Raw genomic sequence first — 23,415 nt, 5'->3', positions numbered from 1 at the left:
CTCCGTTGTAGCTTGCCCCGTTGTAAACAATCAGATCGTCCGAAAAATGAGAGTGCAACTCTTCCGTTTCCGAGCCCCGACGAGAAGTGCCGACGTCATAGCCTTAGATCGCGCGGGCGAGCGGCCATGCCGAGGAAGAAGGCGGCTCCGCAGCGGAACGAGGCGTCCGCCGCGGACGCCAAGCGTGCCCGCGAAGAGGCCGATAAGGCCGCCGCCGACGCCGCCCGGAAGCGCGCCAGGAGCGAGGCCTTCACGCGGAGCGTGACCAAGGTGGTCGCGCCGCTCGTGCCGGAGAAGCATCGCGACGACGACGGGGTGGAGGTGGCGAGGCTGAACGGCGTGCGCGCGAGACGCGGCGATGACGCGTCCACATCGTCTCCCGCGTCGGTTCCGACGCGGCTCACGCTCGAGGTGGCCGGCGACGGCTCGAAGGTCCCGCGACTGGCGTGGAGTTTCGCCGACGAGGAGAAGGACGGGTCACCGTCCGGCGATGAGCGCGAGTGGCGACCCGAGCGCGACCCGAGCTTCCACGCCGCCTCGGCGCTCCTCTTCCTCATCGAGCGCGGACGATTCGCGCTCCGCCTCGACGCGCGAGACGCGACGCGATGCACGCTCGCCGTGCTCGTCGCGCCCGACGCGCTGGAATCACCGACGCATCCCGAGGAATTCGCGAGGAAGGGCCACCACGGCAAACAGAGAGCCGCGTTGGCCTGGCTCGCGCCCCCGCGCCGCCGCACGCTCGAGCGATACGCCGCGGGCATCGAAGAGCACGACGACGACGACGTCGACGACGTCGGTCCACAGCTGTCGCCGCTAGTCCCAGCCTCGCACAACCTCCTGCGCGACGTGTACGAAGCCGCCAAACCCCCGCGCGATTGCCCCGACGGTTGCGACGGCTGCGCGTTCACCGAGCTCGTGCCGACGCCGAGGCCGTATCAGCGAAGGGCCGTGGACTGGATGATACGCCGCGAGCGGGGGGGAGTCCCGGCGGCGTCCAAGCGCGGCGATAGCGTCGAGGAGGACGATGGGAAGACGTCATCGTCGAATCATCCCCTGTGGAGCCGGCTCGGCGACGAAGTTTACGTCAACTGGAGCACCGGTCAGCTGACGCGCGATAGGTTCGACGGCGGCGTCGCGGAACCTTCGGGCGGGATACTCGCCGATGAGATGGGTCTGGGAAAGACGGTCGAGCTGCTGATGTGCGTGCTGGCGCACAGGTTCGAGCCGCCGGCGGTTGTGAAGGAGGAGAAGAAAGAGGAGGAGGAGGAGGAGGAGGCTGGGACCGGAGAGAAAGTCGCCGACGCCGACGACGACGAGCAGACTGAGGAGATCGTCGGGTGCGTGTGCGGCAACACCGAAGACGACTACGAGGGCATGTGGCTCGCGTGCGACGGGTGCCGTCAGTGGTCCCACGCGCGGTGCGTCGGATACACCAAGGCGGATGAGACGCGACATCGCAAAAAAGCCGACGCGGCTATCCGAGCGTCTCTGGACGCGCGAGCCGAATGGGAGCGCGCCGCGGCGCACGCCAAGTCGCTCGCGCGAGGAGGCGCGCGGTACGTCGACGACGACACCGCCTCAGACGCCGTGAAGGTCGCCGCGAGGCTCGAGGAAATATCCGAGAAGAAGAACGCGGACGCGGACGCCGCCGCCCACGCGCCGCCGTTTCTCTGCGGCGCGTGCGTCGCGAGGCGAGCCGGCGAGGTCGTTTCCGGGCCTTGTCGCGCCACGCTCGTGGTGTGCCCGACGCCCATCTTGCCCCAGTGGCGCGCCGAGCTCCGCCGCCACGCTAAACCCGGCGCGGTGAGGGTGTTGGTGTACGAGGGCCAGCCGAGGGACGCCGGGGGACCGAACGCGGGTAAGCGTCGGACAAATGCCACCTTTCAAACGGACACCTTTCAAACGGACGAACGCCTTTCAAACGCGTCCGACGGGGTCGTGTCCGCCGCGAACCTCGCCGCCGCCGACGTCGTGCTCACCACGTACGACGTCCTGCGCGGGGATCTGCACCACGACCCGCTCGGGGACGCGGGATCGCGGGCCAGCAGGCACGTGAAGAGGTACTCGGTGATTCCCACGCCGCTCACCAGGTTGACGTGGTGGAGAGTCGTCCTGGACGAGGCGCAGATGGTCGAGAGCTCGACGGCGGCCGCGGCGGCGATGGCGAGGATGGTGCCGGCCGTGCACAGGTGGGCGGTGACGGGAACGCCGGTGTCCAGGGGGCTCGAAGACCTCCAGGGCCTGTTCGCGTTCCTCGGGGGTCCGTCGCCCTTTGCGGACGCGGGGTGGTGGCGAAGGATGGTGCAGACACCGTACGAGGCGCATCACCACTCGGCTCGCGAGTTTTTACATAGGTCGCTTCGACGCCTGATGTGGCGCAACGCCCGAGCGGACGTCGCCGACGAGCTCGCGCTGCCGCCGCAGGGACAGACGGTGACGTTGCTGCGCCCGTCGGGGATCGAGGCGCACTGGTATCAGCAGCAACGGAAGGTGTGCGAGGGTTTAGCTCGGGACGCGCTTCGGAGGATCAAAGACCCGAGGGCGTTTAAGAAGGAACGCGAGGAGGAGAGGCGAAAGGAACGGATGAGGCGCGAGGGTGCATCCGCCGCCTGGAACGGGCGCGGACGCAGGCTGGGAAGAGGCGAGCTCGATGAACTCGCGGACCTCATCGACGACGGGGAGGACGAAGCCTTTGAAGAGGTGGAGGAGGAGGAGATTGTGGATCTGACTGCGAACGACGACGACGAGGACCGCTACCTCACCGCTGAGGAATCTCGTAAGGTCCTCCAGCCCTTACTTCGTCTGCGCCAGGCGTGTAACCACCCCCAGGCGGGTACGCACGGCGTCCGAAGCCTCGCGAAAGGCAACGGCGGCGGCGTCATCGGAGCGGGAGGCATCCACAGCGGCGTGATCATGACCATGCCCCAGATCCACGCCGTTCTCATCGACCGCCAGCGCACCGAGGCGGAGGAGGCGCAGAGACTCGTGGCGTTCACGCTCAACGCCAGCGCCGGCGTGGCCATGTGCCGCGGCGACTACCCCGCGGCGGTCGGCCATTACCGCGAGGTTTTGCGCCTGGAGTTGGCGGGCGCCGAGGACGGCCTCAACCTTCGGCTCGACTCGCTTCAGCGACTTCACGCGCTTCACAACCTTCGCGCCGCTCTGGAAGCCGCGGGACCCGACGCGCCCGTCGCCAGGACGTTACGCGACGACTCCCTCGACGACGACGCGGAGACGGAGCGGCGAAAGTACGTCGCGCAGCGCGCGGGCGGTGTTTTTGCCGCCGCCGCGGACCTTCGCAAGGTTTCGGAATCCGTTAAAAAAAACGCTCGAATCTGCGGCGCGTCGGGCGCGGGCCCCGCGGGCGCCGCGTGGTGGTCCGCGCTGATCGACTCTCATTCGCGCTCGGCGGACGGCGGGCGATCGACTCTCGACAGGCTGGTGGATAACCAGCTGTCGGGGCGTTGGCAGGGTCGCGAGGTCGCCTTCACCGACCTCGCCGGTTTCAGGTTTGCGCTGGAGACGGCGCTGGACGAGCTGGGCCGACGTCGCGAAGAATTTCTCGACCGGTTGGAACACCTCGCGAAGGTCACCGCGGACGCCGATCCCGTCGACGTGGAGGCTGCGGGCAAGTGCGTGCTGTGCGTGGCGAAGACCACGATGCACGACGACGACGACGGCGTCGTCTTCGCCGGGCGTCAACGCGCCAAACCCGCGTCGAACCGAGAACGAAACCTCCGCGACATCGACGCGAGATCGGGGGGCGGTCGGACGCTGTGTCAGCACTGCGCCGCGTCGCCGCTGTTCAAGCGATACGAGGACGTCCTCTTCGGGCACCTCGGCATGGACGCGGGGATGACGACGGGCGGGCGCGGGAGGATCGCGCAGGCTGACGTCGGCGACGGGCGATCCGCGCCGTCCTCCGCCGAGGTTGCGCTGAAATTTTTAGCCACTCGGGTTCCAAAGCAGGGGTTCGGCGCCGTCGCCGCGAAAGAATCGTCGCTCGCGCACCTCGAGATGATGGAAGACATGCGCAGGGAGTTCACTCGCGCGATGATCCTCGTCAAGCACCAGCGCGAGGAGATGTACGCGCGCGACGAGCTCGCGATGGCGACCACGCGCATCAGGGTTCGCGCGTCTCACGAGGTCGCGCTCGGGGGTCTGCCCGATCCCGTTCCCGAGCACCTCCGCGCGTCCGTCGTTCACGAGTGGGAGCTCGACGACATGGAGGAGGCGTACGTCGCCGACAGGGCCGCGTACGAGGACGACCTGCGAAAGGCCAAGTCGCAGGTTCGATTCCTGGAGCGGCTGAAAGACGACGAGGAGAGGGAGAATGGCGGGGGAGATTCGGGACCGTTCGAGTGCCCGGTTTGCGTCGAGGAGGTTGACTCGTCCGCCGCCGCCGCGGAGCTCGCCGTGCTGCCGTGCGGCCACAGGCTGTGCGTCGGGTGCACCGACGCCCTCGTCTCGCGCGCGCCGCCGCCGGCTCACCCGCGGGCGCCGCGATGCTTTAAGTGTCCGACGTGTCGGGTCAGAACCGCGGCAGACGAGGTCAACTACGTGGCCAAGGGATCGTCGCGCGTCAAATGCGTTCGATGGCCCGCGGCGGGGGCTGGGGACGGCGCCGACATGGACGCGAGTCTCGGCACCGAGCGCGAACAGCTGCAGCACGAGGCTGCGCTCGTCGTGAAGGGCTCTTGGGGGACCAAGGTCGAAGCCGTGGTTCGCAGGGTGATGTACCTTCTAGACCCGGACAGGCCGGGTGGCCATCGGGATGCGAAATGTTTGGTATTTTCGGAGTGGGAGGACGCGCTTCGAGTCGTGGCCGCGGCGCTGAAGGCTAACGACGTCCCGGCCGCGCACACGCTCGGCGGAGGGCGTAAACTCCGCGACGCCATCGACGCGTTCAAAGGGGTCGCGCCGCCGCCGGCGGGTGAGCCGTCGCCGAAAGCGCTGCTCATGCCGCTGCGAAGGGGCGCGAACGGATTGAACCTCACCGAAGCTCAGCACGTGATCCTGTTGGAGCCGGTGTTGGACCCCGGCGCGGAGGCGCAGGCCATGAAACGCGTGGACAGGATCGGGCAGACCATGCCCACGTGCGTGCACAGATTTCTGTTACAGGGCACAGTCGAAGAGAACGTGCAGGAGCTGAGCAGGCGGCGGCGGGAGGCGGCGCCGGGCGAGGCGGAGGATGTCGGCCGCGCCAGATCCGGCTCGGGTCTGCGAATATCGGAGGTTGAGGTTCTCATACCCAGACGCGTCGTCGGAGCGGGGGCGGGGTCGGCGGATGCGAGCCCTGGGACGGAGACCAACGTCCTCACGGATTAGAACGACGACGACGACGATGGGGTTTAGGGGTGTCGCATCAATAGGCTACGCTAGAGCTAAGTTACCGCATTGGGCCGAATCATTCCCTCGTTGTAGGCAACACTTCACTCTCGAAGTAAAGGTTCACGGCGAGTTCGGTTTGACAATACCTCGGCGACGACATCCATGATTGGCAGGCCATCGATGCGCACAAAAATGTGCTCTGGAACGACGCATCCGTTAGCAGGCCCGCTCCTGGGAGTCCCCGATGGGTATGCGAAGAAGCACAAGAGCCTCAAAGAGATCATCGACGGAAGTCGCTCGGGTGGTGACTCGGATAAAGCGCCCGAGTTGGTAGATCTGGTGTCGGAGGATGACGAGCCTTCCGACCCCGCCGACGTCGCCGCCGGGTGCTCACCGCCAAAGCGCCGCTCTCGCTCCACGCCGAGCGCCGCTCCCGTCTTCCGCAAACGATCGTGCGTCAACTTCCGCGCGCCGATCCCGGACGACCGCGAGGAACCCGACGGCGCCGGTCTCCCGGTCGAGGGATTGGAGCACATCTTCGAGCTCCCCGACACGGATAGCGACGGAAACGTTAAACACGTGCTCCGCGTGCTCTTTCCCCGCGAGAAGATGGGCGACGAGGCCGCGCGCCGACGGCCGGGGTACCACCGGCTCGGCATCGTGGAGACGGTGTGGGACGCGGTGAGGCTTTACAACGGCACGGCGCGGGCGGAGGGCGCGACGGAGCAGGAGCTGCTCGAGGAGCACCTCGACCCGTCGCACATCAAGTGCGACGAGTGGATCCACTCGGACCTCCAGGGCGCGCACGAGACGGGGATCAGGATGACCAGGAAGGGTACCTTCTGCGTCAGGGTCGTCGAGCGAGGGGGGACGAGGCCGAAGACGTTGAGCCGCCACAACGACATCGAAGCCGCCGTCGAGGCGTTCAACGCGCACAGTCGCGAGCAGCTCGTCCTCGGATACGCGTCGACGCGCGAGTCACAAAAGTTCGGCTCGCTGAAGAAGCTCACCGACAGCTTCGCGACCATCCTCCCGGGAGACGACAACGCCCTGAAGCTCGGAGAGGACGACGACCGGTCCCCGTCGACCGAACCCTCGATCAAGCTGAAGCTGAAGCTGACGCCATCGGCGCGGGAGGCGGCGGAGAGGATGCGGACGGTTCGACTGGCCGCCAGGGGCGAGGCGCCGCCGCCTCGAACGAAGACGAAAACGAGGAAGAGAACGCCGGAGATCAGGCGGAACGTCTGCGGGATCAAGGGGCTGCACGTGTTGTACGAGGCGTTCACCGAGGACGTGGAGCGAACGCTGTTCACGCATAAAAAACTTTTTCCTTTCGGCGCGACCCGGTCGACGGCGTCGGAGAAACGCATAGACAGCACGCTGGGCCTCGCGCAGATGCCCGACGACATCATGCGCGTCGCCAATGTGGTCAGGGACAGCGGCCTGGAGCCGACGCTCATCACCCCGGATCACGTTTTGTCGCAGAGCTATCCTCCGCGGGTGGGCTTCATGTCCCACTTGGACTCGAGCGAGCGGTGGGGCGAGGTCGTCGTCGGGGTCTCGCTTGGCGCCGACGGCGTGCTCTTCTTCACGCCCAACTGCAGGAGCGACCGGGGCATCGGGAACCGAATTCGCAACGCCGCGCTCGAGAACGACTTCGCCGACTACCCCACGGAATCGGGCGTGACGGAGTCCGACTCGTGGCGCAACGGCCGAGGCTCGCGCGTCAACAAGGGACAAAAGTCGTGGGCGTTGGAGTTGGAGATTCCGCGACGCTCCGTGTACGTCATGTCGGGCGCCGCGCGCACCGACCTGGAGCACGGCATCCGCGCGGTGAAAGCGCCCTCGCAAGAAAGCGCCCCGGCGTGGAACCCTCTCGGCGTCAGACGCTCGCTGACCATCCGCGCGCAGAAGCCGTATAGCGACGCGACGCTCGAGCATCTCGCGAGGGAAAACCCGCGGGACAAAGGCGTCTCGCAGAGGCTCCGGTCGCAGATGTCGTTCAAGACGGCGTTCGAGGCGACGACGTACGGGAACACCGGGCGCGCGGGCGCGGAACAGGCGAGGGCGTTTGTGGCTAAGAACGCGGCGACGCGTCTTCGGTTCGAGCCGAGCCAGGTTGGGTTCGCGACGGAACCCGGCGCGAAGGAGGACGACGTCATCCGCATCGAACTCGTCGACGAGGACGAGGACGAGGACGACGAGGACGAGGACGAGTGGGGCGTGGACGAAATCGTCGGCAAGCGCGTGCTCGAGGACGGGGAGACGCAGTACAAGGTCGCGTGGTCCGGGACGGACGGCAGGGGACGGCCGTGGAAGCCCTCGTGGGAGCCCGAATCCAACCTGACCAGCTGTCGGGAAGCCGTCGAGAAGTACGAGACGATGTGCGGGGTGATGAAGCGGAGCGAATACTACTGTTGAGACTCTTCGCGGTCGACGTGATGAGGGTTTAGGGGTGTCGCATCAATAGGCTACGCTAGAGCTAGTAGCTAAGTTACCGCTGTAAACTATAGAGAAGATTGAAGATAGACGGCGTTCGTCACTCGGTGATGGAACACGTCCCGGTGACGCACCAGTTGACGACGCCGAACTTGGTGCAGCCTCTGCGGCAAAGCGCCTTGAGGAAATCCGAGTACCTGTCCGTGGGTACCTGCCCCGTCTTGCCGTCGTTGGAGTACCACCACTGGGTCCCGTAAAATCCCTGCGCGCGCTTCATGTACGCGTCGCACGCGAGGTTGGCGATCGGGCAGCACTGGTAACAGTCCTCGCTGCCGTCGCTGTCGGAGCACTTGCCCGCCTGGCACGGCAGGCACGCCTCCTCCCCGGCCATGCCCTCGTGCGGCTGATACGTGCCCGCGGGGCACGGGCTGCACACCGCCGCTCCGCGGTTCGAGTACGTCCCGGGGGGGCACGGTAAGCACGAGTCGGCGTTGCGACCTCTGGGCGAGGGTTGGTACGTTCCCGCCGGGCACTCGGTGCACGACGTGGCTCCCGCCGAGTCGTCAAACTCAGTCCCATCCGCCGCGCGGTACAGCTTGGTCGTGGCCTCGCGATACGCGAGGATCGAGGACTTGGAGTACGTCCCGGGCGGACACTCGCTGCACGTCGCGGACCTTCCTCGCGACGGGTTGAACGTCCCCGGCGGGCACTGTATGCAGTTGGTCTGCCCCGCCACGGGCTGGTACCACCCGGCGGGGCACTCGATGCACGTGTTCTGGCCCACCCGGAACTGCACGCTCCCCGGCGGGCAGGGTTCGCACTGGCACGAGTTCCAGCGCATGAGCTTACCCCCCGCGCTGGTCACCTGGTTGGGCTCGCACACCCTGCACTGCGCGCCGGCGCAGCATCCCGTGCCCCGCCCACCGCCCGCCAGGCACCCGTCCTCGGAGAAGAAGACGCTGTCGGGGTTCTCCGCCTGGTACACCATGAAGATGGCGACCGACCCCTGCGGCATGCAGTCGCCCTGCGCATCCACCAGACGCGTAAAGCCCGCCAGGAGCAGCAGCAGCTGCGACAGCGGCGGCGGCATCCTCCACCCCGTCTGATGGAAAGGCCGTTGTTGGCTCAACTTTTGACAACTCGGCCCCGCGAGTGCCAACTCGGCCCGATATTTTCCCCAACGAACCCCCCGGACGCGTCACTCTTCGGGTCCCCATGGCGACGCTTCGGGTCCGACCCGCGGGGGTTCTCGTATCGACCCGCGGTCATCGCGTCGCTCACCGCCGCGCCGACCGCCGCCTCGCGGCTCGATCCGATTACTCCACCAACGACCGCGACGTCTCGGTCGAGAAACCACCCTCCGACGATGGCGCGAAACAAACCCCGGTGAAGAAAGTGGTGGTCATCGGCGGGGGGCTCGCCGGGTTGGGATGTCTCGCGTCACTCAGCGGACATAAACACATCAACGCGACGCTGCTGGAGTCCACCCGGGTCCTCGGCGGCAGGGTCCGCTCCAAGGCGGCGCTCGGGGCGCTCGCGTGGGACCAAGGCGCGTCGTACTTCACCGCGAAAGATCCGTCAACCCCGTTCGCGGAGGTGCTCAGGAAGGGCCGGGCCGACGGCGTCGTGGAGCTGTGGGCCGGGGGCGACGCGTCACCGGGCGCCAGGGTAGGGACCATGTGCACCAAGGAGGAGGCCGGCGGCCACGTCCTGGACGAATCGTCTTGGGAACCGTTCGCCGCCTCGAAGGAGCTCTACGTCGGCGTCCCCAGCATGGCCGAGCTCCCGGTGTTCGTGGCCGAGAAGGTCGCCAACGCCGTGAGACCCGAGGCGTCGTGGCTGGGCGACAACGCCGTGCCGGGGACGCCCGAGTACCTCACGAACGCGTTCGCGGACAGGATCCAGGCGCTGCGCACGCAGGACACCGGGACCTGGCCGGCCAACGTCCCGCACTCGGGATCCGACAGAAACTGGGGATTGATGATTCGGTGCCGCGAGGGCGGGCACATGTGGTACAAACCTTGGGAGAGCGACGTCGTCGTGCTCGCCACGCAGGCCCCGGCCGCGGCGAAGCTCACGGCGCAGATATTGAAATCGGTCGGCGCGGACGGAGACGGCGGCAACGGATACGGAATAGCGTCCAAGATTCTCGCGATGGCGTCGGCTGCGGATCGAATCAGAGGGAACCATTGCTGGTCATTGACGGTTGCGTTCGCCGAGCCGTTGAACTTACCGTACGAGGGAGTCATGATGAAGGAGCCGTTCGACGGCGGCATCGCGTGGTTCGCGAACAACTCCAGTAAGCCCGGCCGGCCCGAGCCCGGTAAGGGAAAGGGCGCTCAGACGGCGGGATGGGCGTATCGATGGGCGGAGGTTGGCACTTCCCTGACGGTGGGCCAGGGCGAGTGCTGGGTCGTCCAGGCGTCGCCCGAGTGGAGCAACGAGCGAGCCGAGATGTCACCCGACGATGCCGCGAAGGAGCTCTGCGACGCCTTCTTGAAACTCGTCGGCAGAAGCGAAAGTGAGGTCAAGCCGGTGCACGTAAAGGCTGTGATTTGGAAATTCGCATACCCGCTCAATCCGGCGGGTGACCCGAGCGACGATTCCAAACGTTACCTGTTCGATCCCGACCTCGGTCTCGGGGCGTGCGGGGACTGGACGTCGGGACCGCGCGCCGGGGACGCGTACGACAGCGGGGTGGCGCTCGGCCGCGCCGTCGCGGAGCACCTCGCGAGCGAGCTTAACCAGAAGGAGACGTCGGAGAGAGAAGGCAAGGCGAGATAGCGTAGGTGTAAATGTTCCTAAGGTTTATTCGCAACCTGGTCGTCTTCTCGCGCGCGGAGAGAGCTCGTACACGTGGCGACGTAATCCTCGCAGCAGTCGTCGTTCTCCGGCAGCGCGCAGGTGGCGTCGCAGCAGCAACCCCCGCCGTCGTCCTTGAAGGTGTAATCGCAGAGGCCGCATATGTCCGGAGCCTGAGCCTTACAGCTTCCCCTGCGCGGTCCATTGAGCGGCGGAGGCCTCGACGATCCCCCGAAGGGCGGAAGAGGCGGTGGACTCGGCGTGGCGAAGTAGGTGGATATCGGCGTGAGCACCGGCGGCGGCGCGTTCAGTGCGAGGCCCGCCGGCGGGGGCGGCGAGGTGAGCAGCAAAACTTGAAACGCGGGAGTGGACGAGGGCGGTGACGGGGGAGCCCGCGGCGCCGGCGCGGGGGGAGGCGCGAGCAGATGCTCCGCCGCCATCGCGGCATCGATGACGTGCACGTATCCGTTACCGGCCTTGATGTCGCCGAGGACCACGCGCGCGCCGGAGGGCGCGGCGGCGCGGGCGTGTTCGGCCCACGTCGACGACTTGGCTCCTTCCGACGCAGCCTTCTCGTGGTCGAAGTCTTTCGGCGCCTCGACATCGACGGTCTCGTCGTCTTCCTCTACGTCCTCCTTACCGGCCGCCAGAACGCCGCGCTGGTACGCGTCGAGGAGCTCATCGGCGCTCATTCCGCCTTCGACACCCCGAGCGGCGCCGTTCTTGATCCACCGCAGCGGCTCCAATGAAATTTTTCTCGTGAGTTTCGTCGGAGAGCAGTCACTCCACGCGCCGGGCCTCGCGCGGCATCTCGTCGCTTTGGCGGGAGACATCAGCATCAATCCGGGATGGACCGCGATACGCGTCGCAATCCCAAACGCGAGCGTGTGCGGCGCCTCGCCATCGTGTAAATCACTCAAACGCCTCAACCCTCTGATGGTGTGCGCGTGAAGCAGCTCGGATAGCGCGTTTGGACTTTGGGCGGCTTCGGCTCGAAGACGTATGGCGTCGAGTCGACCGACGGATCGAAGCCAACCCACGTCAGTGGGCGCAAACATCGTCAACGCCGCGGCCGGCGTCTGCAGCGAGTCCATCTGACCGGACGCTTGCGCCAGTGCGGCGGTGGTCTTGAGTTCGGGCGTGGTCAAAAGTTTCGTCGCGATGGAATCAACGCACCGATACCACCCGGGCACGGAGAGCGCCGGGCTCCTGCTGAGGGGCTGACAGAACCTGTACTGACGCGTGTGGCACTGGTGCGACACGCCGTACCGCTCGGATATCGCGCCGCACCTGCCAAAGTTCCCTTCCAGACCCTGAAGCGCGTAGCCTCTCCCCACGAACCGAAGGTTCTGGAGCCCGTCGAGAGACTTGAGATATGCATTTTCACGCAGGGCGATGTCGGTGCCGATGTTGGCGAGGCTGTACAGGAACGACAGGCTCCGAAGCCCGGTTTTAGAGACGATCAGCGATCCGGACAGCCATTGCACGCGATTGAACGTGCCGCCCTCCACCCGCACGAGGCTCTCGCAATCGTCGATCGAGAGGTCGCCTCCCGCGGCTCTCAGGGACACGAACGACTGCGAAACCATCACCAAATTCGTGTTTCCCCGGACCCGCACGTCGCCACCCGCGTAGTCCAGCAGCGAGAAGCTATCCGACACCTCCGCCAACGCCGGCGTGTTGCCCTCGATGCGAACCGTCCCGGCGGCGCGCATGAGCCGCCGAAACGCGCCCTTAATATTCCGCAAGCCGTCGCCGCCGATTATTTCCACGTCCCCGCCGGCGTACTCCAGAGAAGGAAACGCCTCCGTCTCGCCCCGGGTGACGTCTCCGTGCCACCCCGGGCCGCTCCCAACGACGTATCGCATGTCCACCGACGGCCCGATCGTGACCCCGCCTCCACCAGCGCCCACGCCGACGCGACGTAAGGCTCGGAACCCGTCCAGTTCCTCCGCCGCGTTGTTCGAGACGACGACCGAGCCGCCGACGGAGAGGAGCGATTGGAACGCGACGGTGACGCCGTCTTTAAACGCCAGCATCCGCGCGTTGTCCGCCACGAGAACCGCGCCGTTGACCTCGCGGAGGGACTCGAAGCCCGCGAGGTGCACCAGCGCGGTATCGACGATGCGCACGTTCCCGCCGACTCGGGTGAGCCCCGGGAAGGCGCCGCGGAGGGAGACGAGCAGCGCGTTGCGCTCGATCAAGACGTCGCCGTCGACCGTCCACAGCACGCGGTTGTACGGCTCGCGCGTGGTGAACACGTCGGGGAGGATGCCGGTGACGGCGAGGCTCCCGGTGACGCGAGCGCATCGCGAGACGTGCGCCCAGTGCACGCTGACGTCAAAGCTTCCTTCGCACACTCCCGACACCTCCGAGCCGAGGCCGGGGTAGAGGCGCTCAAGCCAGTCCGGGAACGGCGGGGCATCGTCGCCGCGGCTCGGGCGGGAGAGGAAGAGCACTTGTAGCGCGAGGAACGCGGAAAGGAGGAGCGCGGGCGGTCGAGGCGCGGCCATGGCGCCCGCGACGGTGGGCGACGCGGGGCAAAGACGCGTGACCCGGCGACGGCGAGTGACCCGACGGCCCGATGGCGCGCGGCGCGCAGAAGGAAATTTTCATCCGAATTTTTGAATTCCGGGCGTCGTCTTCGCGAAGCGCTGGGCGCTGGAGCCCGTATCGGGGAGGCAGTGCGTACCGCGCGAGTCACCGGTACCACACACGCGCGTCCCGACCCCGTCGAAGCGCGCGCCACACCCCGGGACCCCTCGGATCTCCCTCCCGTCGCGCGCCCCGGCGGAAGGAGGAGGAAGAAAAAGCAAGCAGCCCGCGCTGTTGGTGGGCACACCTCGCAGATCGCCACCCGGCAGCCGGCCGTGACCCCCTCCCAGGCGCCATGCACATCAAGCAGGTCATCGTCGAGGGGTTCAAGACGTACCGGGAGCAGACCGCCGCCGACTTCGAGCCCCATCTCAACTGCATCGGTGCGCTGCCACGCCCAGATCCTTCCCGTGGGCACACCCCTTCCCGGACAACCGCCCCGCTTTGAAAACAACCCCTCCCGCCCTCCTCTCCCGTCCTGACGCCCCTCCCCGCGTCCCCGCCCTTCGTCCCGAACAGTCGGCGCGAATGGTTCGGGTAAGTCCAACCTGTTCCACGCCATCCGATTCGTCCTCGCCGACATCTTCGGCTCCACCCGCGCGGAGGAGCGCCAGAAGCTCCTGCACGAGGGCGCCGGGCACGCGGTCATGTCCGCGTACGCCGAGATCGTCTTCGACAACTCCGACAACCGCCTCCCGGTGGACCGCGAGGAGGTCCGCCTGAGGCGCACGATCGGGCTCAAGAAGGACGAGTACTACCTCGACCGCAAGCACATCACCAAGGCGGAGGTCATCAACCTGCTGGAGTCCGCGGGGTTCAGCAGGACCAACCCGTACTACTGCGTCAAGCAGGGCGAGATCATGAAGATGGCCACCATGCACGACGAGGAGCGGCTCGCGTTACTGAAAGAGATCGGCGGCACGTCCGTGTACGAGGATAAGAAGCGGGAGTCGCTCAAGGTGATGGACGACACCAAGAGCCGCAGGGACCAGATCCAGGAGACCGTGGAGTTTATCGAGCAGCGCCTGGGCGAGCTCGACGCCGAGAAGGACGAACTCCAAAAGTACCTGGAGCACGACCGAACCAAGCGCTCCCTCGAGTACACCATCTACGAGAAGGACCTCAGCGAAACGCGCGCCAAGCTGGACGAGGTCGAGGAGCGCAGGCGCTCGTACGTCGAACGCGCCAAGGAGGAGGACGACCGCGCGCACAGGGCGCACGACGAGATTCGAGCCGCCGAGCGAGAGTGCAAGGATAAGGAACGCGCGGTGACAGCCGCCAAAGAAGAGCTTCGCGTCGCGGACCTCGAACTCCGTCGGTGCGTCGAGAAGCGCACCAGCGCGGAGCTCGACGTGACGGAGCTTCGTGAGCGGGCGCAGGCTGGCGAGGAGAGGCTCGCGGGCGTCGCGGGCGATCGCGTCGCGCTCGATCGAGCCGTCGCCGAGACTCGCGCCAAGATCGACGCCGTCAAGCCCAAGGTGGCGACGGCGACTGCGCGCGAAGAAACGGCCGAGTCGGAGATTGGGGAGGTGAACCGCCGTTTGCAGGTGCTGCACCAGAGGCAGGGCAGGGGTGCGCAGTTCAAGACGAAGAAGGAGAGGGACGAGTGGCTCGGCTCGCAGGTGGCCGACGCCGACGCCACCGCCGATCGCAAACGCGAGGAGGTGGCCATCCTCGAGGACGACGTGAAGGAGCTCGCGAAGACCATCGCCGCCGAGCGCGAGGACGAGGGCAGGCTCAAGAAGAAGCTCGCGGCGGAGGAGGCGGCGCTCGCGGAGTCCGAGGGCGAATACCAGGAGAAGCTCGCGACGAGAAACGCGGCGCAGGATGAGCGCAAGGAGCTTCAGCGCCGCGACGCCGAGCTCGACGCCGAGCTGGCGACCAAGACCGAGGAGGTGAAGCGACGCGATAAGCACCTGGAGTTCACCATGCCCCGCGAACTGTTTCGCGGACTCGCCGCGGTGCAGAGGATCGTCAAGGACCACAGCATCGCGGGCGTGCACGGCCCGCTGATCGAGCTCATGGAGTGCGACGAGCGGTTTTTCGCCGCGGTGGAAGCCGCCGCCGCGAACCAGCTGTTCAACGTCGTCGTGGACGATGACGACGTGGCGTCCAAGATAATCTCGTACCTGAACAAGGAGAAGGGCGGTCGCGTAACCTTCCTGCCCCTGAACAGGCTGCAGACCAGGAACCGCGAGTACCCGGATTCCCAGGACGTCTTCCCCATGCTGAGCAAGATTCGCCACGACGACAAGATTCGACCCGCGATGGATAAGGTTTTCGGGAACGTCCTCATCTGCCGCAACATCGACGTCGCGGTCAAGTACGCGGGCAGCACTAACCTCGACTGCGTGACCATGGACGGCGACGCGGTGTCCAACCGCGGAGCCATCAGCGGTGGCTACCAGGACGCCGGACGGTCGCGGCTGATCAACATGAAGATGCTTCGCGAGACGCAGCGAATCCGCTCTGAGCTCCGCAAGGAGAGCGTCGCGGTGAAGGACAAGCTTCAGGCGGCGGAGCAGGCGGTCACCGCCGTGCTCGGCGACATCCAGCGCATGGATTCGCAGCGCAGGCACCGTCAGCAGGGCGTCGACCGGCTCAAGACGGACATCAAGGACTGCGGCTACGCGGCGACCAGAGCCGAGGAATCGCTGGGCGCCAAGGAGAAGACGGCTTCCGCGATCCGGGTGACGATCACCGACCTCGAGGCTCGTGCGTCCGACCTGAGGGCCGAGATGGCGACCGATCTCAACGCCAAGCTGACGGCGTCGGAGGTGAGGGAACTCGGCGAGCTGAACCCGCGGTTGGACGCGCTGAAGGAGGAGCGCCTGGCGGCTTCAGCGGCGAGGTTATCCGCGCAAGCTGAGCTCGGCGAGTTGACGGCGACTCTCGAGTCGAACCTCGAGCGCAGGCAGCGGCAGATCGAGGCGACCACCACCGAGGTGGACATCAGCGGCGTGGAGGCGGATCTGGCCAGGGCGGAGGCTGAGGCGGCGGCGGCGGCGGCGAACGAGGCTGAGGCGTCTGCGTTTCACACGGAGCTCGCGGCGAAGCTGGCGGCGGCTGCGTCCGCCGTGGAGGAGTGCAAGGCGACGCTGGAACGTCTCCGCGGCGAGGCGGAGGACGCCAAGGCGGGGTTGGCGGACGACGAGCGCGAGATGGAGGGGCTGATGAGCAAAAAGGCTACGCTCCAGACCAAGCGCGAGGGTTTGCAGCGCAAGATTCGCGACCTCGGCTCGCTCCCCGGCGACGCGTTTGAAAAATACCGCGGCAAGGCGCTCAAAACCCTGCACTCCATGCTCAGCAAGACCAACGAGGAGCTCGCCAAGTTATCTCACGTCAACAAAAAGGCTCTGGACCAGTACCAGCAGTTCACCGAGCAGCGCGAGGGCCTGGAGGCTCGCAGGGGCGAGCTCGACAAGGCGCACGCCAAGATCAAGGAGCTGATGTCCTTCCTGGACCAGAAGAAGGACGAGTCCATCGAGCGAACGTTCAAGCAGGTTTCCCTCAATTTCCGCGAGGTGTTCGCGCGGTTGGTGCACGGCGGTAAGGGCGAGCTCGTGATGCAGCGCAAGAAGACGCTGCCCGCGCCCGACGCCGAGAACGCCGACCCCGGCGCAGCCGCCAACGGAGGAGCCGAGAAGTCGTCGTCGTCGGTTGCTAAGGGTTTCGCGGAGAAGTACAGCGGCGTCAAGATCAAGGTGTCCTTCGGGCAGGGCGAGACGATGCAGATGAAGCAGCTCTCCGGCGGCCAGAAGACCGTCGTCGCCGTCGCCCTCATCTTCGCCATCCAGCGGTGCGACCCCATGCCCTTTTACCTCTTTGACGAGATCGACGCGGCCTTGGATCCTCAGTACCGCACCGCCGTCGCGGCCATGGTTCGCGTTCAGGCGGACGCGGGCACGCAGTTCGTCACCACCACGTTCAGGCCCGAGCTCGTCAAAGTGGCCAGGGTGATCCAGGGCGTGGAACACTCGCACAAGGTGAGCAAGGTGAGGGAGCTCACGTTGGCCGAGGCGCTCAACTTTGTCGGCGACTTTCCCATTGGCCAGGAGGGCAAGCGGGGCAAGCGGAGGAAGGACGTCGAGGACGAGGAGGACGAGGAGGACGAGGACGAGGAGGACGAGGAGGACGAGGAGGACGAGGAGTGAGCGACACGGATGACGAGGCGTGCACGCACGAGCGAGAGAAAACGGAACCCACTCATCACACCAAACGCTATGTAAGAGATCTGAACGAACTAAAAAGTTGCCTTCCTGCCTCTCTTTTGTGCCTCTCTTTGCCAGTTGTGATGATGGCCTCGCTGGTATCGGCCGTTTCTGGTATTCGGTGATTTGGAGGTTTAATAAACCATCGATTTCCTTCCTCCGGACAGACTGACACCGTTCTCACAGTAACGCTCATTCCTGAGCAAATGAAGTCGCCATTTCCCCCATATCGACCGTGGCGGCGATGGAAAAGGAATCAAAATTCAACCATCGACCCGAGATTGATGATCGAGTTGGGAGATGCGCTCAGATGAATCAGACGACATTTCGTGATTTTTTCATTTTTTGCAAACTGTTTGCATGTGAGGGTGCCCAGCCACGGTCTTCAAATCCCTCTTCACCTCTGATTTGACATCCCAAATAACGGTGAAGAGGAATCTATCCCGCAAAAAGGAATATTTTTCAAGCGGACGGCGGTCGTTAGCTTTTGAAAAGCGCGTCGCAGTCAGCGCAACCCACTTCAACCAACACCAGACGCGAATATGTCTGACGTTATGATGCGACACCTGCTCGGAAGCGACAAGAAGGTCGTACACGACCCCGGGCCCAAGGGCGAATCCGGCGAGGGCGACGCATGCCTCGTCATGATGTTCCTCGTCATCGCGGCTGCCGGCCTCATTATGCTTTACGGTGCGTCTTTTCCCGCCGCCGGCTCCCTCACCCCCGCCATCGCGTGCCTTGTCGCCCCAACCGCTGACCTTCGCTCATGTTTTTCCGTTTCTGAACCACAGAGAAGTTCATCCGGAAGCACGACGGCCTCGAGGTCGACGAGGGTGACTTCGTCGAGGACAATAAGGACACCACCGACGCCAAGGCCAAGGCTGCCGAGGAGGGCGTCACCTTCACCCAGGTGGCGCTCACGAACGAGATGACCGCGGAGGAGAAGGCCGACCAGGCCGCGCAGGCCAAGTGGCTCACTCCCTCCAATGAGAACCCCATCAAGAAGGCCGTCCTCACGATCCTCGTCTTCTACTGCCTCTGGGTGTTCCTCCTCACCCTCGGTGTCATGGGCACCGGCTTCAAGCTCCTCGGAGGCAAGGACTCTGCCAAGATGTTCGATGTTGCGGACAACCCTATCTCCGCGCTGATGATCGGTATCCTCGCCACCGTGCTCGTCCAGTCCTCGTCCACAACTACGTCCATCATCGTCTCCCTCGTCGGAGCTGATGAGCTCTCTGTCAACATCGCCATCTTCATGATCATGGGTGCCAACATCGGTACCTCCGTCACCAACACCATCGTCGCCATGGGACACTTTGCCAACAAGGACGACCTCCGCCGCGGCTTCGCCGCCGCCACCGTGCACGACGTCTTCAACATGCTCTCCGTCCTCATCTTCCTCCCCATCAACTGGATCTACCCCTTCCTCGAGAAGATGACCTACGAGATGGCCAAGGACCAGAAGTCCTGCGAGGGTGACGACTGCAACAAGACTGAGTTCCTCAAGCCGTACATCTCCCCGTACTCCAAGGGCGTCGCCAACTACGACAAGAAGGTTGCCGGATACATTTCCCAGAACTGGTGCGCGGGCCAGTGCGGCAAGAGCTACTCCACCGACGCCATGAAGAAAATCTCCGAGGAGGTGTGCACCTCCTCTACGGACTGCTCCAACGTCCACAAGAACTACGAGTCCAACTGGATGTCCAAGGGATACCTCGCCAAGAAGCGCGCGCCCGCGTACATCGTCGGCACCGCCTCCGGTACCCCCGCCGAGTTCCACTACGACAAGCCCGCTGCCTGCTCCACCTCCACCAAGTTCTTCGACAACGACACCAACTTCACCAGCACCGTCGCGGGCTCCCTCACCGCCGGCACCTGCTACGAGGTGTGTGGCTCCAAGGTCAAGACTGGCCTCTGCGACAAGCGCCTCCTCAAGGGCGGCCTCCTCCTCGATGACTGGGACATGACCGACAACGGCGCGGGTACCTTCCTCACCGTCGTTTCCCTCATCTCGCTCTGCTCTTGCCTCTTCTGCATCGTGTACATGCTCCAGATCATCGTTAAGGGCACCGCCGCGCGCATCCTCCGCAAGGTGGTCGGCTTCAACGGGTACCTCAACATCGTCATCGGCATGTTCATCACCATCATGGTGCAGTCCTCCTCCATCACAACCTCCACCCTCACCCCGCTCGCGGCCGTGGGTCTCATCAACCTCGAGGACATGCTCCCACTCACCCTTGGTGCCAACATCGGCACCACCCTCACTGGCATCATGGCCGCCACCGTTGTCACCTCCAACCCCGTTCAGGCGTGGCAGGTTGCGCTGTGCCACCTCTTCTTCAACATCTTCGGCATCCTCGTCTGGTACCCCATCCCCATTATCCGCAAGATCCCCCTCGACGGCGCCAGGTTCCTCGGCAAGATGACCACCAACCCCAAGTGGGGTCAGATCTTCCCCTTGGTGTACACCTTCATCTGCTTCTTCATCATCCCCGGCATCGCGTACGGCATCACCGCCGCCGCGTCCTCTTAAGCGAATGGGGTCTCGTCATTTCTTATTATTCTTTTCGGCCGCCGGGTGAGGTCTCAGTGCGAAGCCAACCCAACGCGGCCGACGGGTGCGGCGCACGGGCGTGTGCGCCGACGTAGTTGGTGTGTATCTTAATAACATATCACAATTGTTTCACTTTGTTCTGTCGTGCCCTGCGGAAATATCAATATTGTGAAGACTTTTCCCACACTTTTCCCAAACTGCCACCCGTGCAGTTTCGGCACTTGCTTTGACGGTGATTTTCCTGATTGTCAACGTCACAGTGAGCGTGGATTGGGTGGAGCGTCCGACCATGCCGCTTCCGAACGGCGCTAAGACCGCCGCTGAGATGATGCGCTCGGCGCTTTTCGGTGGCAATGGCTTTGTCCCCTCCTCAGCCTACCCCGACGACCCGGTCGAGCTGCGGCAGCTCCCGGGGCAATTCGGTCACGTAATTACGGAGGAGGACGTAGAGGTCGAGGCGGCCCGGTACAGGCTGGAGCGCGCTCTCCTCAAGCCGGACAACGTTGAGGCGATGTATCGCGGTGAGATGTCACCACCAGCCGTGGTGGCGCGCGAGGGTTTCGCAGAGATGCAGAGGCTGCAGAACCGCAGGGCGTGGGCCAGGCGGGACAATTACTCAGAGGCTCAGATGGCCGTGTTGTACATGGAAAAGTCTGACTAAGTCCCAGAACGCCCGGTGCTATTTGCGCTCGCACATCTCCTGGAGCTCGTCCCCCCACCCGCACAGCGTCGCCAGTTCCATGAACCCGTCGTCGCAGTCACCCAGCCACAGCGCGTCCCGGTAGTTACCCTCCTCGCTGAAGTCGAACCCGGCTCCCCGGCCCAACATCCGCCGAAGGCTCCGCATCCGTGGGTCCAGCTCACCCACGACTTCCCTGTTGACCAACAGTCTCGGGGTGTCCTCGCTAGGAAAATCGACCAGCCCGGCGAACGGGTGCACGGCGAGGCTGGTGCCCGCGACGATGAGCAAATCGCAGTCGTCAAAGTCAGTCGCGGCGAGCCGGTTAAACCTCTGCGGCAGCGCCTCGCCAAAGAAGACGATGTCCGGCTTGACCAACTCATCGCACCCAACCTCTTTACACCGCATCACGTCCCCGCGGTCCACGTGCGCCTTGACGTCGTTCACGTCGGCGGCGTGTCCTCGGAGGCAGTGCGCGGCGTCGAAGTTTCCGTGCGCGGCGACGATCTTATCGCCCGGGATCCCCGCGGCGGCTTCGAGCGAGTCGATGTTTTGCGTGAAGCACCGGGTCAGCAGCCCCTTCTCGTGCAGCAGCCGGATGAAACGGTGCGTTGGGGTCGGGGGAAAATTGCCGGGGTAGAGCTCCTTGGCGAGTAGGTAGAAGGGTTTGGGGTTTTCCCTGAAGTAATCGAGCTCGAACACGGCGGTGGGGTGGGGCAGGTTGTACTTCTGCAGGTTGTCGTACAGCCCGGTGCCCGGCGTCCTGAAGTCGGGAATGCCGGCGCTGACCGATATCCCGGCGCCCGCCATGACGACGATGCGCTTGCACTTGCCGGACTTGATGTACTCCGCGACGCCCGCGATGTCGAAAGAACTGAGTAAGGGCTCGCGGGGGTCGGGCTCGGGCATCACGGGGATACCGTCCTGGTCGAGTTGACCGCCCTGCTCGCGGTGCTTGAGCGCCAGCCGCTGGATGAGCCCCGCGAGGCCGCTCATCTCGTCCTCCGAGGACGATGACGAGGATGACGAGGCGTCATCGTCGTCAGCCGATACACCGTCGACATCGTCGATCGCTCGTGTCATCATCTCTCCCGCCGCGCGGGAGTACTCCCTCACCACCGCCGCGTCGGCCGCCCCATCGCCGCCCAGCCTCTCCGCCGCTGAGAACGCCTTCGCCTCGATTTCAGCCGCTCGTTGGAGATTGTCGTCGCCCGATTCGCCCGAGCCGGCGAACCGAACCGCGGCGAGGTTGTCGGCCAGACGCGACCGAAGGTCATCGCGCTGCTCCGGCGTGATCGCCCGCGCCATGCTGTGTGGGGGCTGCTTCGACCACGCGCTTCGACCACGGCGAAAAAGTCGTGGCGCGTGGCGCGTAGAAGCGCTTGCCAAAAGTGCTCGTTTGAAAGGGGTAAACTCACGAGTGGACCGGCCAGATCTCGTCGAGTGACGACCGCGCCGGAGGGTTCGTGTCGTCGGGACATCGTGATCTAATCGAGATGGCGCCCATGGACGAGGAGGAGGACACCAAACTCCCCGAGGAGAACCAGGAGGTGGATCCCTCCATCACCCTCTGCCACAAGATCTTCCTCCTTTCCAACCCCGATCTGTGCGACGACGTCAACGCGCTCGGCGAGGAGGTCAAGGCGTTCGTCATCGAGCGGAGCATGGCGACGCTCTACCCGCCGTACTGCGAGAAGTTCGGATGGATGATGGACGAGAAGGCGGCGGAGGACATGCGCGCGAGGAACGAGGCGCGCGTCGCGGAGCTCGACGCGAAGATCAAGGACGCCGAGGATAACCTGGGAGACTCGGAGGTGAGAGACGCGATGCTCGCAAAGGCTGAGTTCTTCGCGGAGGTTGGCGACCGCGAGAGCGCGCTCGCCGCGTTCGACGCGTGCGAGAAGAAGACGGTCGCCATCGGCCAGAAGATGGAGATGGTCTTCAGCGTCATGCGGCTCTGCATCTTCCACGACGACTGGGTCGCGCTGGAGAAACAGATTGCCAAGCTGAAGGATCTGCTGGAGCAACCCGGCGGGGCGGACTGGGAGCGCAAGAACAGGCTGAAGGTGTACGAGGGCGTGTACAAGATGGCGCGCCGCGACTTCGCGGGCGCCACCTCCCTCTTCCTCGAGTCCCTCTCCACCTTCACCACGTACGAACTCATGACGTACGACGAGTTCGTCTTTTACGCAGTCGCGTGCGCCGTCGTGTCGCTCAAGCGAACGGAGCTGAAGGCGAAGGTGATCGACTCCCCGGAGGTGCTCGCCGTCATCGATAACATCGCCGGGGGTAGCGTCAGGGACATGGTCAACTCCCTCCACGCGTGCAAGTACCGGGAGTTCATGCTCGCTTTTCCCAACGCGGCTGACGCGGTGAACAAGTCGACGTGGCTTCACGCGCATCACAGGTACTTCCTCAGGGAGGCGCGCGTCGCCGCGTACGCCCAGTACCTCGCGTCGTACAAGTCCGTGACTGTGGCGTCGATGGCGTCGAGCTTCTGCGTGAGCGAAGAGTTCATCGACGCGGAGCTGTCAAACTTCATCGTGGAGGGCAGGCTCAACGTGCGCATCGACAAGGTGAACGGCGTGTTGGTGACAAACAGGCCAGACGCGAAGAACGCGCTGTACCAGAGCTACATCAAGGAGGGCGACCACCTGTTGAACCGCATCCAGAAGTTATCCAGGGTGATTGACCTGTGAGCGGCGTCGTTAGCGTCCTTTGTGATCGATGCGAACGTTGATAACCCGACGAGTCGAGTCGAGTCGACTCTCCCGTGCTTTTCTTTTCCGCCTCGACCGCTTTAC

The 23,415-nt window shown here is 65.0% G+C and overlaps 9 protein-coding genes across 9 annotated transcripts; 6 read left to right on the top strand and 3 right to left on the bottom strand.

The window, feature by feature from the left end:
* Positions 1–126: 126 nt before the first annotated feature.
* On the top strand, positions 127–5,328 carry MICPUN_62026 (SNF2 super family; the record flags this gene model as incomplete). The annotated part of the gene is made up of 1 exon (XM_002508769.1): positions 127–5,328. One exon carries the CDS (start codon positions 127–129, stop codon positions 5,326–5,328), a length of 5,202 nt encoding a protein of 1,733 aa, XP_002508815.1.
* Positions 5,329–5,523: 195 nt separating this feature from the next.
* On the top strand, positions 5,524–7,752 carry MICPUN_62025 (chromodomain-containing protein; the record flags this gene model as incomplete). Its single annotated transcript, XM_002508768.1, has 1 exon — positions 5,524–7,752. The coding sequence occupies one exon, from the start codon at positions 5,524–5,526 to the stop codon at positions 7,750–7,752; it is 2,229 nt and encodes a 742-aa protein (XP_002508814.1).
* Positions 7,753–7,774: 22 nt separating this feature from the next.
* MICPUN_109052 (predicted protein) lies at positions 7,775–8,862 on the bottom strand. The gene has a single exon (XM_002508486.1). It carries the CDS (start codon positions 8,858–8,860, stop codon positions 7,871–7,873), a length of 990 nt encoding a protein of 329 aa, XP_002508532.1. The 5' UTR covers positions 8,861–8,862; the 3' UTR covers positions 7,775–7,870.
* A 123-nt stretch (positions 8,863–8,985) lies between these two features.
* Positions 8,986–10,586, top strand: MICPUN_53791 (predicted protein; the record flags this gene model as incomplete). The annotated part of the gene is made up of 1 exon (XM_002508767.1): positions 8,986–10,586. The coding sequence occupies one exon, from the start codon at positions 8,986–8,988 to the stop codon at positions 10,552–10,554; it is 1,569 nt and encodes a 522-aa protein (XP_002508813.1). The 3' UTR covers positions 10,555–10,586.
* A 766-nt stretch (positions 10,587–11,352) lies between these two features.
* Positions 11,353–13,085, bottom strand: MICPUN_102762 (predicted protein; the record flags this gene model as incomplete). Its single annotated transcript, XM_002508485.1, has 2 exons — positions 11,353–11,389; positions 11,503–13,085. 2 exons carry the CDS (start codon positions 13,083–13,085, stop codon positions 11,353–11,355), a joined length of 1,620 nt encoding a protein of 539 aa, XP_002508531.1.
* Positions 13,086–13,462: 377 nt separating this feature from the next.
* Positions 13,463–17,321, top strand: MICPUN_85842 (condensin complex component; the record flags this gene model as incomplete). The annotated part of the gene is made up of 2 exons (XM_002508766.1): positions 13,463–13,550; positions 13,687–17,321. 2 exons carry the CDS (start codon positions 13,463–13,465, stop codon positions 17,319–17,321), a joined length of 3,723 nt encoding a protein of 1,240 aa, XP_002508812.1.
* Positions 17,322–18,306: 985 nt separating this feature from the next.
* On the top strand, positions 18,307–20,063 carry MICPUN_53790 (Phosphate:Na+ symporter; the record flags this gene model as incomplete). The annotated part of the gene is made up of 1 exon (XM_002508765.1): positions 18,307–20,063. One exon carries the CDS (start codon positions 18,307–18,309, stop codon positions 19,909–19,911), a length of 1,605 nt encoding a protein of 534 aa, XP_002508811.1. The 3' UTR covers positions 19,912–20,063.
* Positions 20,064–20,611: 548 nt separating this feature from the next.
* MICPUN_86067 (histone deacetylase, SIR2 family) lies at positions 20,612–21,520 on the bottom strand (the record flags this gene model as incomplete). Its single annotated transcript, XM_002508484.1, has 1 exon — positions 20,612–21,520. One exon carries the CDS (start codon positions 21,518–21,520, stop codon positions 20,612–20,614), a length of 909 nt encoding a protein of 302 aa, XP_002508530.1.
* Positions 21,521–22,217: 697 nt separating this feature from the next.
* MICPUN_109050 (predicted protein) lies at positions 22,218–23,352 on the top strand. Its single transcript, XM_002508764.1, has one exon. It carries the CDS (start codon positions 22,276–22,278, stop codon positions 23,308–23,310), a length of 1,035 nt encoding a protein of 344 aa, XP_002508810.1. The 5' UTR covers positions 22,218–22,275; the 3' UTR covers positions 23,311–23,352.
* Positions 23,353–23,415: the final 63 nt, after the last annotated feature.

The sequence above is a fragment of the Micromonas commoda genome, chromosome 10 (genome assembly GCF_000090985.2).
Source record: "Micromonas commoda chromosome 10, complete sequence".
Lineage (NCBI taxonomy): Eukaryota > Viridiplantae > Chlorophyta > Mamiellophyceae > Mamiellales > Mamiellaceae > Micromonas > Micromonas commoda.
The sequence above is the reverse complement of the archived record's forward strand: the minus strand, read 5'-3'. Positions and strand labels throughout refer to the sequence as shown.